General features: G+C 40.5%; 1 protein-coding gene across 1 annotated transcript; it reads right to left on the reverse strand.

The window, feature by feature from the left end:
• Positions 1-781: 781 nt before the first annotated feature.
• LOC127356784 (uncharacterized) lies at positions 782-12,362 on the reverse strand. The gene is made up of 8 exons (XM_051388806.1): positions 12,224-12,362; positions 10,677-11,183; positions 8,842-8,910; positions 7,989-8,482; positions 6,271-6,367; positions 5,201-5,678; positions 3,946-4,058; positions 782-2,464 (listed from the first exon to the last, which is right to left on the reverse strand). Exons 2-8 carry the CDS (start codon positions 11,171-11,173, stop codon positions 1,930-1,932), a joined length of 2,283 nt encoding a protein of 760 aa, XP_051244766.1. The 5' UTR covers positions 11,174-11,183; positions 12,224-12,362; the 3' UTR covers positions 782-1,929.
• Positions 12,363-16,725: the final 4,363 nt, after the last annotated feature.

The following is a 16,725-nucleotide window of genomic DNA, read 5'->3' on the forward strand; positions in this document are numbered from 1 at the left end:
GTGTGTGTGTGTGCAGGTTTCCTGTCCCCTCCCATCCTGATAGTCCTGGAGACTCTCTGCCACCAGGGCTTTAGTTTCCTGTACTTTATAGTTGATGCGTACAAGGAAGGGTCAGTGGAGTGTTTTTAGTTTTGTATCATGATTGAATGTGACATTTCTTTGTCTTTATTATACTAAATATAATATCTTTGGGCCATTTTATTCATCAAAAAAATATGTTAGTTTCCAATGTAATAAGCAGCCGATGGGTCACACCACAGACTTTCTTTATTTCCTGGCTGCACACACACATTACAAATACTCCACTTTTCCCTTTATCTTTTCCCGGCTTTGTCACATCACCTAATTCCAAACATGGCTTGAGTAAACAACTCTGGTTCTGCTCTCACAAGCCATCTCCACACCTGCATCCCTCCTGCAGCTAAATGTGTCTCAGCAGAATAATATGGTTGAAACCCCCAAAATCCCTTGCCCTCTAACCAGAGGACAGAGCCAATCTACAAAATAAAACAGGAAATGACTGCGGAAACCCCAAAACCATAACAAACGTTCCATTAGAACGGATGTATGTGTCCTTAATGATGGTACCAATGTTGACTGTGCACACTCATAGAGTCCTGGTAGTCTTTGCAGGTGGAGAGAAAGCACAGAAACGCCCTGCTCACTGACTTCGTCCCTGACTTAAAGCAGACTTAGCACTGACATCTCGTTTGAAGAACTCTCCTCGGATGGTCTTCACAGAAGTGTTCCTCAGGATAAAAAAGGGAAGTGAGAGTTCATATTTATGTTTAAAGTAGTTTTTATTTTATCAATTATAAGTCTTGGTTTACAAAAAATAGAAAAAAATAAAAGTAAAAGATTGAAACCGACTTTGCTCAGAACCACTATGATCGACTTGTTTTCTAAGAGTTTTAGATTTCTGTTTAAATTCAGTCCTTCTATCTATCTGCTAAATTTGAATCTAATAAACCTCAGTTGTTTACTGATTTGCGACTCATCCAATACTCACGGTTATCTGTTTCTCACTGTTCAGGCAAGAGATTGAAAACTCACAATCCTCAAACACCGCTGTGGTCTGAAAACAGAGAAACCAAAAACCGCCAGCGGTGGAAGTTCTTCCCTTTATCGAGGTTCCAGTTTCTGCTTTCTACCCTCTTGTGGTTTTACTCCTCCCATCAGGAACCTTTCAAAAACTTTGTGTACTCTTCTCCTCTTCTTGTTTTTATGGTTTCAGAACCTCAACTTAATTTTTGAACTTCTGTTTTTTGCACATGATTCAGCTTTGCAGTTACACCAATGCTGCTCTCTGTCAGCCATCTCAGTTCGACCTGAACGGAGCCGGTCACAACCACAAACAGAAGCTCATCTTATTTATTCTTAATAAACAAGTGACACTCTTTAAATCATAATAATATGTGATAAGTAATATGATGTCAACAAGTCATTATAATCTAATAGTAATAGTGTGGTGAATAATGCACACATGGGTAAAGCATAAATTATTAATACTGTAACTAAGTGAATACAAGTAGAATAAATGAATGAATGAATGACTCACCACATCAACTAATAACAGACCTATTCACTCTCTGATGGAGACCCACATCTTACATACATAAATGATAAACGCATGATGAGTATGATTAAAATAATAATAATAAAAGATTAATAAGACGTAACCACTGAGAGTAATCAGACAGAATATAACACAGTTGTGACAATATTCCTGTCGGCACATAAAAATATACGAAACATCACTCTCTGCTTTCAAAAATACAGACTGCAACTCAGATTTAACATTCTCCAAGAATATATGGCAACAGAGAAAGGCAACAAGAGAAATCCACCTGCAAGTGGGTCTTGGACTGTCTGTGGTTTGATGCTATCTATGATCTGGATCCACCATTCCACGCACAGTCGGTGTCGCCATTAAGACTTTACCAAAGCCAATGCGAGTAGAGCAATACCTGACAACACTGCAACACCTGCAGCAAGAATACCGGCTGAGACTGGTTGTGGGTTGATGGTATCGATGATCTCGATTCGACGAGGATCCCAGACACAATCCTCCTCCAAACCGCAATTCACCATTCCACACATAGGCGGCACCCAGGCGGTGTCGTAGCCGTACTCATGCCAGGACTTCTGAAACGGGTGGTTTTGATAATTGATGGCGATCACTTTCCCCACGTTGACCTTAACCCTGATGACGACCTGGTCAGACTCAGGGTGAAAAGCGGGATAGCAGCGAGCTTTGTTCAGGTCTCTGCTGAGGTAGACGCCGCGGCCGAGCATCCCGTCTGCAGACTGGCAAAATCCTGAGGCCAGGATGGATCGCGCGTTCCGGCTGCTGGTGCCGTGGTACATGACATACGTGCTATGACTAACTGGCTCAGAGGCGCCCAGTCGAACTACCCCATCGGGAAGATCACGTTCAGTCCACTGGTACTCCATGACGGGGTCACTGTAGGAGAGAGAGTTTGTTAGTGTAAAGACTTCAGACAGATTCCAACTAAACATCATTGCAGCCTCACCGGAGATCAGACACACAGGAATGAGACCAGAAAATTAACACAGTTAAGTTAAGGATAGTTAAGTTTGGTGTTTAGCCTAGCTGAGCACAAAGTCACACTAACGGCGCCCATTCTAAGCCATGCTTTAGAATACGCAGCTGGTCTATTTCTGGCAGACCCACACCAACGACAATCCTTTAATTTTCAAAATAAAATAAGATACAAAATGCAGACTCCAGATTGAACTTCACGCTAGATCAATGCTGTGGCACCAGGCCACAAGTCAGTCAGTCAATGGCCTCTGAATCGATCTCTGTGGGATTTGAAGAAGTGCTGATCACGGAGCTAAATTGCGACATTATAAACCCCTAAACCTTTTTTTTTCAGCTGAAAACCTAAGTACATGGGTATTTAAAAGTGTTGTTGTTCACTATCGACGCGAATTGATCATTCTAGTAACTGTAAAATTTCCATCCTCTCTGTGTCCGTGCCAGAAACACAGAGAGTCTGACAGCAGCTGCTCATGGCTGGTTATCATCATCTTCATTTACAAGCCTTTTTCTTTGCACATATAATTATGTTTCTTTTATCCAGGGTTTATTATAACAGTGTTACTCTCCTCTCCCCCCTTTTTGGAAAGTCTCCAGAAGTAGCAGAAGACAAGGGGAGGGGTGCTCCTGCAACATGACCGGCACTCCACATAGGAACTATTGAGTAAAAGTAGGTCAGGGTGGAGTTGAGCGAGAGTTCAGACGTATGAAAAAATAAAAAAACATTAGTTTTGTTTCTTATAATTGCGCATAAACCTGTCCAAATTATAATTTAGTTTCTGATTCATCAATAATAACACATTGGACTGCAGTGAAGGAGGAGCTACATATACAATATATACAATTGGATGTTTGTAGTCTTGTATGTTGACTCCAGTAAAACTTTTTTGTATTTTTAAGGATGATTGTTTTTAAAAAATGGACAATATTTCCTCCATAGTTGTAACAAGTCAAATCAGTTCATTAAAGCTGCAAGTAGCCATGATTCAGCATCATATGTGGACCACACCGTGAAAACACAAAAATAAGGCTTGAAAAAAACACTAAAAAAGTACCCAAAATAATGACTTAATTACAGTAATGTGTGTAGTTGTAAACAGTTTGATACTGATACTAAGAGACAGTTACCCAGTCACAGGTTGTTCACTCTGCAGCCATCATGCAAGCCATAAGCAAGGCCCAAAGTCTCAAAGTCCACCAACACAAAAACCAGAAAACCCTGAGAAATTCACTTATTTGCTGCAGATTAAATACGGTTCAAAGGTATGTTTGGTTAAGTCGGCATACACCAGAAAAATGTCACGTCAACGTATTCTAGACAAGAGCAAACTCTTCATCAGACTAACTTTACCTCCTCGTACATGCAAAGTGAAAATGCTTACTGTAGTCTTTTATAGGGAATAAACAGTTTGTGTTCACGTACCTCTCCTCTCTCCACTGCTGCACACTGTGAGTTCACAGGAGGAAAGGAATGTGCACTTTCAGTTTCGGTTGCCTTTTAAGGACTCCTGTTTACACTCAGACAGGGTTTATAATTAGAGGTTGGTCATGGTACTGGTGGGGCTTGGGAGATATGGGAGGGAGTCATGGGACTTTCCAGGCCAATAGAAACAACAGATCCACGTCTGCGGATGTGGGATTGCCAAAAACACTTTGGAACATTTTGTACAACTAGTTTGTTCCTAGTTGCATCTGGAAGGAAGCTGCCCTGCAGACCTTATCTTTACTCTCCTTTTTATACCTGAATGCTTCAGTTCTAGTTGTTTTGTGTCTCTTTGTGGTCACTTTGTGTTTCCTTCTAACTGCTTTGTGTCTCTCTGTAGATTTTTTGTTTTTCTTTGTGTTCATTTTGAATCTTTTCCTTGAGCCTGTGCATTAGACTCTAATCAAACAGTATACAATATCGGAAGAAATACAATGTGTGATTGATTGTAAACACGTTTGTTAGGATAGTGTTCCAGCAGCTAATGATTTCCCTGTAAACGTTATCACTGTTTATGAATAGGCAGAAAAAAATGTCCCTTTCCCTGCCCGGTGAGTACGAGAAGGTGCAGCTTCACAAAGACGAACTCAGGAAGCTGATTTGTGTTACAGCTGTGATGTTATCAAAGAATAATACACTCCCTCCGGCCAATCAGAAGGGATCAGCTGAGTAATTATTTCTTTCTTACTTCTGTTGTATAATCATGATGTAAAACACCAAACATTTAATGGTTGCAGCTTATTGAATGTGATATTTCTGCTGTTGTTTTTTGTCTTTCGTTATCGTAAATTTTATATATCTGGGCTGTGGACCGATTAATGGATGAAACAAGACTGGGTCTGGTGTCGGTTGCTTCGTGGTGTTGGCTGATGGGGTGATTCCTAAATGGAAAGCTAATTAATAGCACAGAGTTAACAACGGTTTTATTGAAAGTTACATATGAAACATTTAAAAGATTAATCTCACTGACAGGATGCATGTAAGACGCAGAAGAGTGAGCAGGAAGAAAACAAATGAAATATGCTCATCCCACCAGACGACAAATTTATCCTGTAACATTATTGTTTTAACCAAATATGTAAAATAAAGAATAAGAATATAAAAACACACAGAAGTGCACAGGCCAATAAACCACTCCTAAGGAAAGGTTGGACTGAACGTCGGTCTTGGACTGGACGTGGGTTGATGGTACCCAGGATCTGGATTCGACTGGGATCCCAGACACAATCCTCCTCCAATCCGCTCTTCACCATTCCACAGTTGGGCGGCACCCAGGCGGTGTCGTAGCCGTGGCTGTGCCAGGTCTTCTGAAGCGGGTGGCCTTGATGTTTGATGGCGATCACTTTCCCCACGTTGACCACGACCCTAATGACGACCCTGTCAAACTCAAGGTGATCGAGGGGGTAGCGGCTGGCTTTGTTGAGGTCTCTGCTGAGGTAGACGCCGCGGCCGAGCATCCCGCCTGCAGACTGGCGAAATCCTGACACCAGGATGGCTTGGGCGTTCTGCCAGGTGGTGCCGTGATACATGACATACGTTTGACCGCTAACTGGCTCAGAGAGGCCCAGTCGCAGTACCCCATCGGGCTGATCAAAGTCATCTTCGGCCCACTGGTAATGCATGTTGGCGTCACTGTAGAGAGAGAGGTTTGATTAACCAGCCTAAAGCACCTTGCCGGTTACAGCGAGTTGAGCTTGGTTCAACACACAGCTACAGTCGGTCTGAACACTTCCTTCAGTACAACAGTGCTTTGAGCAGAATGCTAACTTCAAGCATGTTAGCCTGACATCACAGTGACAGTTCTAATATGTTAATGTTTAACAGCTATAATGTTTACTATGTTCGCAGTTTCGCTTCTTCTTTGGTAACATTTGATAATTGTCACCAATCACTTAATGTTTCACGATAATTAGCAAATGTTAACATGCTAAGCAACTGGCCTTTAATGGTAAAAAAAACTTGTAACTGCTAAACATCATTACATTTGTATTGTATACTCACATTACATTAACATTGTCAGTGTGAGCAGGTTAGCATACGGACCTCAAACTACAGCCGCACAGAGCTCCACTGTAGAGTCCTGTTATTCTCACATAAAGAAAAATATGCAGGTGTGTCCAAAAGTGATGATGACTTCACTTCAACATATTGATGGTTTAAGAGTTAACTTTCCATCGGACTCACTAACTGAATCTCCTCATATAATCAGTATTAACACACTCACCTTCCACCAGGTTCCTCCAAGAGTGCCGGCTGTCTGTTCAAAGGACCTTTGGGCTTTGGGATAAATTTCCTTTTATGTTTAATTTCACTTCTCTCACCTGTGATTCGGCTTGTGTGTGTGTGTGTCTGTGTGTGTGTGTGTGTGTGTGTGTGTGTGTTGTTGTTGTGTGTCTCCAGGTTACCTGTCCACTCCTGGTAGTCTGGAGACTTTCCCCCCTGGCACCAGTGCTTTGGTTTCCTGTACTTAAAGTATTATTTTGTCTTAGTTAACCTGCCAGTTTAATTAGTAAAAACTGAGGTTTTGTTCAGCTAAATTAATTTCTGTTAAATAAAATTATTTTCTTTAAGTTAATCTCTCATTTTCCTTTCCTAGTTTTCTCCTCTGTACCTGTATTTTTATGGATATTTTCCAGCACAATAAGTGGGTCAACGTGCAGCACTGTAACTGTACAGGAAAGGGGCCGGTGAGTAGTTTTTATTTGTTTTGTATCATGATGTAAAAATCCCAAACACATGATGGTCACAACTTCTTGGATGTGAAATTATTTTGTCTTACATTGTAGTTCATCTAAAATCTTTGGGCTTTGGACTTTTTAATGGATAACACAAGACATTTGAGGACACTTACGTTTCTATTGTAGCACAATAATTTACTAAATGAACATCATACTGTATGGAAGATGACTGAAACTAGAGACTGAGACCAGAAACTCATCCAGAAACTGTTCGTTGAGCTCTTAAATCAACTGAGAAGTAAACTAATTCCTCCATAAGACTACTATCAGGCTTCTTTTTTTTGCAGCCCATGGAGCTGCCCCCTGCTGGCCATTACATAAAATGCAGGTTTAAGACACTTACATGTTGGCTTCAGTTCGCCGAACCAGAGGCTCTGTCCATTAAATATAACAGTGATTATCTGGTTATCAGGGCTCCTGTCAGTGGGGGGATATATCAGGCAGCAAGTGAACATTTGGTCCTCAGAGTTGATGTGTTAGAAGCAGGAAAAATGGGCAGCGTGAGGATCTGAGTGACTTTGACAAGAACCACATTGTGATGGACGACTGGGTCAGAGCATCTCCAAACCTGCAGCTCTTGTGGGGGGTTCCTGGTCTGCAGAGGTCAGTACTAATCAAAAGTGGTCTAAGGAAGGAACGGAACCAGAGACAGGGTCATGGGGGGCCGAGGTTCATTGATGCAGGTGGGGAGTGAAGGCTTGCCCGTGTTGTCCGATCCAACAGAAGAGCTACTGTAGTTCAAACTGCTGAAACAGTTAATCCTGGTTCTAATAGAAAGGGGTCAGAACACACAGTGCAGAGCAGGTTGTTGGTCTGAGACCAGTCAGGGAGTCCAGGTGGTCATAATGTTATGGCTGGTTTAACAGTAGCAGCCACAAAGTTCCTCAACTCAAGTGAAACTCACAGTTTGTGAAACAACTCATTTAAAAAAACTGAAGAAATTAATAAACTAGTTGATTTTAATCTGTGAGAATTGATGCAGATTATTATTATTATTATTATTGTTAAGGGTATGGAGAGAAAAGATGAACAGAGTCACTCAAAATAAAAATGTTCACACTGTAAACAAAACCAAACAGAGGCTCAGAGTTAATATGAAGCATTTATTCTCCAGGTTACAGAGACACAGTAACAAAATGCAACGTCATTGACTTTTTATCCAAATATATAAAAATTCATTTGAAGGTACAAAATAAAAGAGCTCATTTGTAGCCGTATGCACCACCAGACACACTAACTAGGCGTGGTTTGATTTTATCGATGACGGTGATTCGACTGGGATCCCAGACACAATCCTCCTCCAATCCGCTCTTCACCATTCCACAGTTGGGCGGCACCCAGGCGGTGTCGTAGCCGTGGCTGTGCCAGGTCTTCTGAAGAGGGTGGCCTTTAAAATTGATGGCGATCACTTTCCCCACATTGACCACGACCTTAATGACGACCCTGTCAGACTCCGGGCAGTTGATGGGGTAGCGGCTGGCTTTGTTGAGGTCTCTGCTGAGGTAGACGCCGCGGCCGAGCATCCCGCCTTCAGACTGGCTAAACCCTGAGGCCAGGATGGATTTAACATATTGGCTGCTGGTGCCGTGGTACATGACATACGTTTGACCACTAACAGGCTCACAGAGGCCCAGTCGAACTACCCCGTTGGGCAGATCAAAGTCATCTTCAGCCCACTGGTACTCCATGTTGGTGTCACTATAGGAGAGAGAGATTTATTAGTGTGAAGACTTCCAGAAAGATTCCAGTCAAAGAAACTAAACATCATTGCAAATGAAACAATCCAATAACTCTGTAGTATAATCTCTGAGTCTATACAGTCACGCCAGCAGCTTTATGTGACTTTACTTGAAGAGTAACTGAACCCTCAAACACATACAGACAATGTGTTTGTGTTGTTGATCGTCACCGACAATCTCGCTGACCTGACTGTGCCACCCGGTTTCTTACACAGAACCATCTGGGAAGTCGTCATTGGATAGGCACAGGAACATTTAAAAAATACTGAATGACTGGAAGAACCACCAAAAACCGTGAAGAAGATGAACCATTCGTACCCGATGAAGAGCTCAGGAGACCTTGAAGACTTACACAGCAGCTGCCACCACAGTTCAGAAGGTTGTCTCCTGTCGAGGGGATATTTAACACAAATGTAGACCCACAAGATCCACTAGTGTCCCAAATATGGTCATAACTTACGCAGCTACGTATGTGTCAAGATCCAATTGGGCTTTGGTTCAAAACAACCTAAGTCTACCAACTCTTCATCTTTAGTTGAATCACACATAAACACATAAAGGAGCCTGTTAGACTGCTCTTAACCTTGGTGTTCCATAACAATGTACGATATATTGGGTGCTCAGTGTTCAACCTTATCAGCTCCTCTGCAGAGTCTCGTCTCTGACCTCCTCCAGGTTTGTACATGTTGGAGGAAATATACCAACTTTAGGTCAGGAGAAGTCTAAACACTAACATACTCAGAAAGATGCTCCGCAGAAGGTTTATTGAACGACCGTGGTGAAGTGGTGATGTTTGTTTATGCTCAAATTTAGGATCAAATGTTTTATATCTTTCATATGGTTGAACTTTCTATGAACTCCATCATAACTTTCTATAGTTTCTATGTGGCGTGCATCCCTCCTCTCATTTTCTGTTGACTCTGTTTCCACAAACTGGTATTTCTAGGTGTCCTTGGACTTTTGATGAACTCCCTTATCACTTATCCACACCCCCTCAGCTCTGACTCTGGCTGTTTTTCGAGCAAACAGTTGCTTCACATACACGCAGTCGCAAACACCTTGTCTTATATCACGATCTGGGTGGGTACTCGATTCTGAATGGCTGCTTGATGTCTATTAATTAATAAAGGAAAACTAAATCTAACTAAATATCTCATAAACATGCTGTCAAGTTATATTTACTGTTTGCCTTATGAGATGGTATTTATTTATTTAATGGTAAAAATAATGACGTCAAATTGGCAGAAATGGGCTTCCATACACATCTGTTTTGCCTTGTTGGGTGACATCACATTCGGTCCAGGAAAAGTTGAACCAGGTTTAGGTTTAGGTTTTTTTCCCCGGCTACAGTCGGTCTGAATGCTCACAATGCTAGTATGCTAACATTGCACCACAGAATGCTGCAGCTTCTCACCGGGGGTTACACACAAGTTCAAACGTGTGATCAATTACGTCTGCAAACGCCAAACGAATCTGCTTTTATCAGCCAGGAAGTCACAGTTGAGTCAGACACATCAACATATTCCAGTAAAGGTTTAAGAGCAAACTCTTCATCGGACTAACTTTATCTCCTCGTACATGCAAAGTGATCATTTACTGTAAGACTGTAAAAAACTGTTTGTGTTCACGTACCTCTTTGTCTCTCTCTCTCTCTACCTCCACCAGTTCAGGCTGTTCACTCTGCCTTTTATTAGTAGGAAGTGCGCACTCAGCTTTCAGTTTCATTTACCTATTTGTGTGATCAGTGGCCTTATGGAAAGATGTGAGCACGGGAGTTATGTGTTCTGTTTTGTGAACTGCAGAGCTCACAGATTATTTATGGAGAGACAATATGAACAGAGACACCAACAGTTTACCAACGTTGACAGAAAAATAAAAGTTTGATGACATTTTATATTATTCACTCCACAGACAGACATCAGATATTAGAAAGTGTTTAAAGACAGAAAACCCTTCTTCTATTTTTTACATTTATTCATTATTTATTGAGCACCAGCACCAACATTTCATTCACCTCCATTGTATTAAAGTGGCAGCAGAGACTAATATCACAAAATAAATATAAACTCTTTAAACAGACAGAAGCTCATTGACTTTTTTTATAAAAATACATTTGAACGTACAAAATAATTTGGTACCAGCTCTTAGGGGGTCACATGTACATCCCATATGGATAATTATAATAATATGGATAGACTGGGCGAGGGTGGATGGTACCGAGGATCTGGATTCGACGGGGATCCCAGACACAATCCTCCTCCAATCCGCTCTCCACCATCCCGCAGTTGGGCGGCACCCAGGCGGTGTCGTAGCCCCAATAATGCCAGGACTTCTGAAGCGGGTGGCCTTGATAATTGATGGCGATCACTTTCCCCACGTTGACCACGACCTTAATGACGACCCTGTGAGACTCTGGGCAGTCGATGGGATAACGGCTGGCTTTGTTCAGGTCTCTGCTGAGGTAGACGCCGGGGCCGAGCATCCCGTCTGCGGACGGGCGAAATCCTGTGCGCAGGATGGCTTGGGCGTTCTGCCAGGTGGTGCCGTGGTACATGACATAGTTTATACCCCAAACTGGGTCAGAGGCGCCCAGTTGAAACACCCCATCGGGCAGACAAAAGGGATCTTCAGCCCAATACAGTTGGTTCATGTTAGTATCACTGTTGGCGACAGAGGTTTATTAGTGTAAAGACATTTCATATAAATAATAAACTAAACTAAATGTGTAACAGGACACTGAGATAAATAATAGATTATAATAGATACTGAAGTCTGGCTTTTAGACTACTTGACTAGTCTAAATGTAAAATTTGGTTTTGTTGACGGCAGAATTATTGGTCCGGACACGTAGCTCGAAGCCCGGTAAGATGGATTCTCATGCGGTTTCGTGATCTTTTGAGTCCGGTTACAGAAAACAACCTCCTGCTCGACTCCAGCAAAACCCAGCAGCTGATTGTTGAAGCAAAGACAGACACGACTTTCTACATCAGTGAACAGTTTTAGGTTCCTGTGAATCAGCATCTGTCGTGTTCTTTGTTTTGAGAATGGACATTAAAGGAAGTGTAGTCCTCAACTTCTTTTATTTGAGAGAATAAGTAAACAACAGAGGGTGAAAGGGCAAAGGGTGCCCCTGCTTACAGCGCGTGCACTATTAATTATTGATTCTGTGATTTGATTGAGTGAGTGATTAAAGCTCAGTGTGTTGTTTTATATTCGGGAGACAGTTCAGAAATCCTGAGGACAATGGTCATGAAGATGAACAGGAAGGATCTGTAATCGTGACAGCAGATTATCTCTTTGTATAGTGTTGGTGTATATAGTCCAGTATAACAAACCATTTTCACATATGTTTTGTTAAACAAATATACGTCACACGTCACAGGGAAGCTGTCATGGTGGACTCACACCCCCGCCCTGGTACAGAAAGCCCAGAAACGACTAAAGGAAACCATTAAAAGGCTACACTACAGATACACAGTATCACATACACAGTTTGTCTTGTGCAGCATGAAGAGACCACAGCTCAACAGGAATGTGTACAAAAACGAAAAAAAATTTCTGTAAGTCAAAATAATGAGAAACTTTCTCAATCTTAGAATAATAATTATTTTAAAATACTAAGTCAATAATAATAATAATCATCTTTATCTCCTCTTACAAGCACAATGATAATATTTACAGTAAACCTGTAGAAACCTACCTGTAGTAACTCCTCTCTCTCTCTCTCTCTCTCTTCCTCCACTCGTGGCTGTGAGTTCACTCTGCTCTTTATAAGGACTTTGGGGCTGGAAATGTGCGCTCAGCTTTCAGTTTTGTTTACCTTTTTCAACTGTTTTATGACGTACCTTTACAGAAAGGTAGGTGGGAGGTTTGTATTTGGGCGCGGTCAACGCGGCGGCCTTATGGGCACATGTGAGTGTGGGAATTATGAAACTTTCCATGCTTCTCAGATTACAACATAAAACAAGTCCCTGTCTGCAGCCATGAACAAAGACAACATTATGAAGGCGTTCTCTTTCCACGTTGCCTCGGGGAGCAATCTGTGATCCTCTGCAGCCTCGATGGTCGCTCAGATATGAGTCAGTTTCATGCTGAATCAAGTTTATCAAGTCATTGTGTGTGTGTGTGTGTGTGTGGAGATGCATTAATATGCTCTTTGCTGTGGATGACACACTTTTCTCCCGTTTAATAGGAAACCACACTGTGACTCACCCTGAAGCAAACCGCAGAACGAGCATGAAAGTGGGCAACTAATCGTTTCACTTCCGCTCCGAGTTGTTTTCCTGTAAAGAAAATCTAATTTGGTTTCTTGTCTCCGAAAACTGAGCGACATGATGGAAAGAAAAGAGGATGAAAACCACCTGAACCACATTGTAAAGGTTGCTGGGAAGGTGATAATGTCCCGGAGAGACTGATGCCGATCTTTGTCCATACTGGACTGGACCAACCACCTCCTTCCCCTCAGGCCGACTTCATTCACGGTGGTCCTTCTTGATTTTAGGGGGTGTAAGAAAACTTTAAAAGTACACTCAGTAGGCCTAATATCTTATCATCCAAAGAGCAAATAGAAGAAGTGTATGCGTCTGTATGACTGTATGAATAAATAATATATCAATAAATAAATAATACAGACAGAGAATTGTATAAAAAGTTCCTAAAAATATCAGAAAATTCCTCCGAATCTCTCTTTTTATTCAAACTTCCTGCAGTTATTGTGTCCACTGTTTATCAGTTATTCTCTCTTATTGTTACACATTGAATATAATATGAAATATCTATAAAATATATAATTTAGTCAATAACAGAAAAGGAGTCCTTTGAGTGGAAAGGTTTGGGAACCACTGATTTAGGGAACTAAGGTTGAAGTGCAATAGGAGTAAAACATCTCTTATTTTACCCTTATTTTATGCAAATCCACACATTTTTAATTAAATAATGCCTCATTTGATAAAAAATAGAATTGTCTTAATGTAAATAATCAACTGGATGAGTTTCATGCTGATATCTATTAGTTAAACGTCTTTTGTTGTGAATTTGACAATATATATCTTTAAAGGACGTTTTCCTTTTCCTCCCAATCTGAGCCAGAAATCTCTTCAGCAGCTTTTACATCCACCAAACCTTCCAGCTTTATTCCTCTATATAATCTGAAGGTCCGCTCATATACCATTCACAGCCGGATTTATGTCACATTTTATTCCTAAAAACATGACAAAAAAAGATTTATGGAGATAAAAACAGACATCCAACGTTCCCTCTGTGAAAGCCTTTGACTCTTATATGTAAAACAAAATGAAACAAGAACTTTGAACCAGGTTTTGTTCAGTTCAATTACCCAATTCTTTAAATTATGGCTAAAGAACAATTTTGAGGTCATGACCTTTGATCTTTGAGTATGACCAATTCAATGTCTGACCAATTATGAATATATGATCACAATATCCTCTTCTTCCTGAGTTATGGTGTTGAAAAAGACCAAAAAGGTGTTTTTTCAGGACATTATGATGTCAAACTAAAGTTGACCTTTGACCTTTTAGATAAACAATGGCATCACTTCATCAATGTATCCAAATAAACATGTGTGTGAAATTTTGTCATAATTGCTGCATCAATTCTTGAGTCATCACCAAAAAAAATTGTGAGTAAAATAAAAATTTGTGAGTATTTTTTCTAGAAATCATTATACACTGTAAAAAATGTAAAATAAAAGAAACTGGCTTTAATTTTACATAAAATCTTGTCATTTTTTTTGGTCTTTTTAATGTTTAATTAAAGATATTTACACCAAGTAAAACCAATGCAATGAGCTATAAATACAAGAGAACACTGCTATAATACAAAAAACAAATACATTTACAGCAGAGTGCTGTTATTATTTGATTTTTCTTATTTTAATCTGAATTTGAAAGGTTACAGTAACTGTAATAAAAGTCATTATCTGTGAAATTACAGTAATTATTGCTGTTTTCACTGATATAAACTCTATTTTGACGGTTTACCTAGGCTTTTACACTGATAAACAACATTTATTCAACATTTTTGTTGTAAAACTTATAATTATACAAGATATCTGTCAGTTAACTAACAAATCCACGTAAAATTACTGAACAAATACTTTATTTACTGTTAATTTTACATAATTTTAGAAAAATAACACATTAAACTTGAATTTAAGAGTTTAATCTATTAAATAAATGTATTTTAATCTTTTTATTTCAAAATATACATTTTCTTTTTAAATAAGCAGCCATTTTATGATTACTTACAGTTACAGATTATAAATGTTAACTCACAGGCTATTTTTGTAATTTTATTAATATTTCCATGAATTTAAAAATACAGAAAAAGTCTGTAAAATAAACAGTAAAAACCTTGTAAACGTACAAATATTTTTACAGTGTGTATATAATATAATCGTTGATCAGAATTACCAATAAAGAAGTTTTATTTGTTCTCCTGCAGTGACGTGGTCTCCTGTTGAGTAATCTGTGGATCAATATCTCTGTGTAACATTGTCACACAGATGGCTGATCAGATGGGCGGGGGGGGGGCTGACGCTGTGATTGATTACTCTCTCGCTCCGCCTCACAACTTTACCTCAACGAGCAGATTTATACGACAGTTTAAAATCAATGCGGTCGATCACACACTGTTTTCCCTCATTAACTGATGACACATGGTGACTCATCGGTGATCTCTGAGCGGCTTTATTTTGCGTCTGTGTGGGAAATAAACTGAAACCTCAGTGTGGATGTTTATTTAGTGTCAATAACAATAATAATAAAGTTTAAAGCTTCCGTCAGAAATCAGTTCTTTTTACTGCAGTTTGACTCTAGAAAGGTTTTTTTTCACATTCGTCTGCTGAAAGTTTCTCTGAGCTCCGACCAGGACTCTGACTCCGGGGATGAAGACCCGGCGGGTTCAGGCGACAGAAGAGGAAGGAAACGGAGGAAGAGGAGCCAGTTTGTACTCAGTAACTGTTAACGTTATCCATCATCCATCGTATCGATCAGTCAGGATCAGTTTCAGTGAAGTTGGAAGTTATTTATTCCGAGTGTTGAACAACCAGTCTGTGTGATGTTACTCTGTGTTGGAATAAATGAACTAAAGGTTCAGTCTCCTTGCTGCTGGTTCTGATTCACAATCATTACTGCTGTTTCTGTTATAAATATAAAGATTATAAGCATTAAATTAATATCCTAAACGTGCTACGACTAGTTGATTATTGGCTTTATCTAACGACTACAAGTCGACGGGGACAATCGTTAGTCGGAGGCAGCCCTAAAGCTTTTGTTTATATGCGGAGTTGTTTGAATGATACATGCAGGTGTGGAGACTTATTACCTCTCGTGCAGGCGCAGAACGTTGGTGCCACTCGGCTGTTCGCTGTAGTCGGTGTGACGTGTTCTAGTGTCTCTTTAAGGCCGAGAAACAGGCGACGTGAGGCGATGCAACAGCTGGTGTGTCGGGGGCCTTAAGAGTTACAGTCTGTGGCAGCCAAGCAGATCCCGCCAGTTACATAACGGCTGTTTTTCTCTTGGTTGCTACTACAAGAAGGACGGGACATTCCTGAGGGGCAGAGACAACTCAGAGACTCTCCTTTCTCTTGTGTGCACAATAAAAGAAACTTGTATTCACGAGCATATCACAGCATGAATTATATTTCACTGGAGATCAGAAACCCTGCTCCAGTTTGTCGGAACAGATCTGAGGAGAGAAATAGTCAACAACAGAATCTGGATCCATATCTGATCAGCACTGTTTGACAGTTTGATCTGAGTTTGGTGCGTTGAGCTGGACGGTAGCCCCGCCCTAAAGCATACCCTGCTTTATGGTCTGTTTTACTCTAAATGGGACCATCAGTTACTAAATGAACATCATGCTGTATGGAAGAAGACTGAAACTAGAGACTGAGACCAGAAACTCATCAGGAAACTGTTTACTGAGCTCATCAGTCAGCTGAGAAGTCGACTCATTTCTCCATAAGACTGTATGGGATCAGGTTATATTGCAACCAGTGGAGCTCCCCCTGCTGGTTGTTACAGAGAATGCAGGTTTAAGACACTTCTGCATTAACTCCATTTTATATACTGTCATTGTCTAACTGCTGGTTTTTAAGCTTAAAACAGGAATTTCTGGTTTCTGTGAATTCCCCTGCGACTCTGTGGCCACAAAAAAAAAACAAAAACAAAGTCCCAAGAA

This window comes from Dicentrarchus labrax, unplaced genomic scaffold, assembly GCF_905237075.1.
Source record: "Dicentrarchus labrax unplaced genomic scaffold, dlabrax2021, whole genome shotgun sequence".
Taxonomy (NCBI): Eukaryota; Metazoa; Chordata; class Actinopteri; family Moronidae; genus Dicentrarchus; species Dicentrarchus labrax.

Coding starts and splice junctions, on each gene's coding strand:
- LOC127356784 (XM_051388806.1), bottom strand. CDS start 11,173: ATGAACCAACTGTATTGGGCTGAAGATCCCTTTTGTCTGCCCGATGGG. Junction 8,483..8,841: donor TCTCCTGAGCTCTTCATCGG/GTACGAATGGTT, acceptor TCTCTCCTATAG/TGACACCAACATGGAGTACC. Junction 2,465..3,945: donor ATTCCCTATAAAAGACTACA/GTAAGCATTTTC, acceptor TCTCTCCTACAG/TGACCCCGTCATGGAGTACC.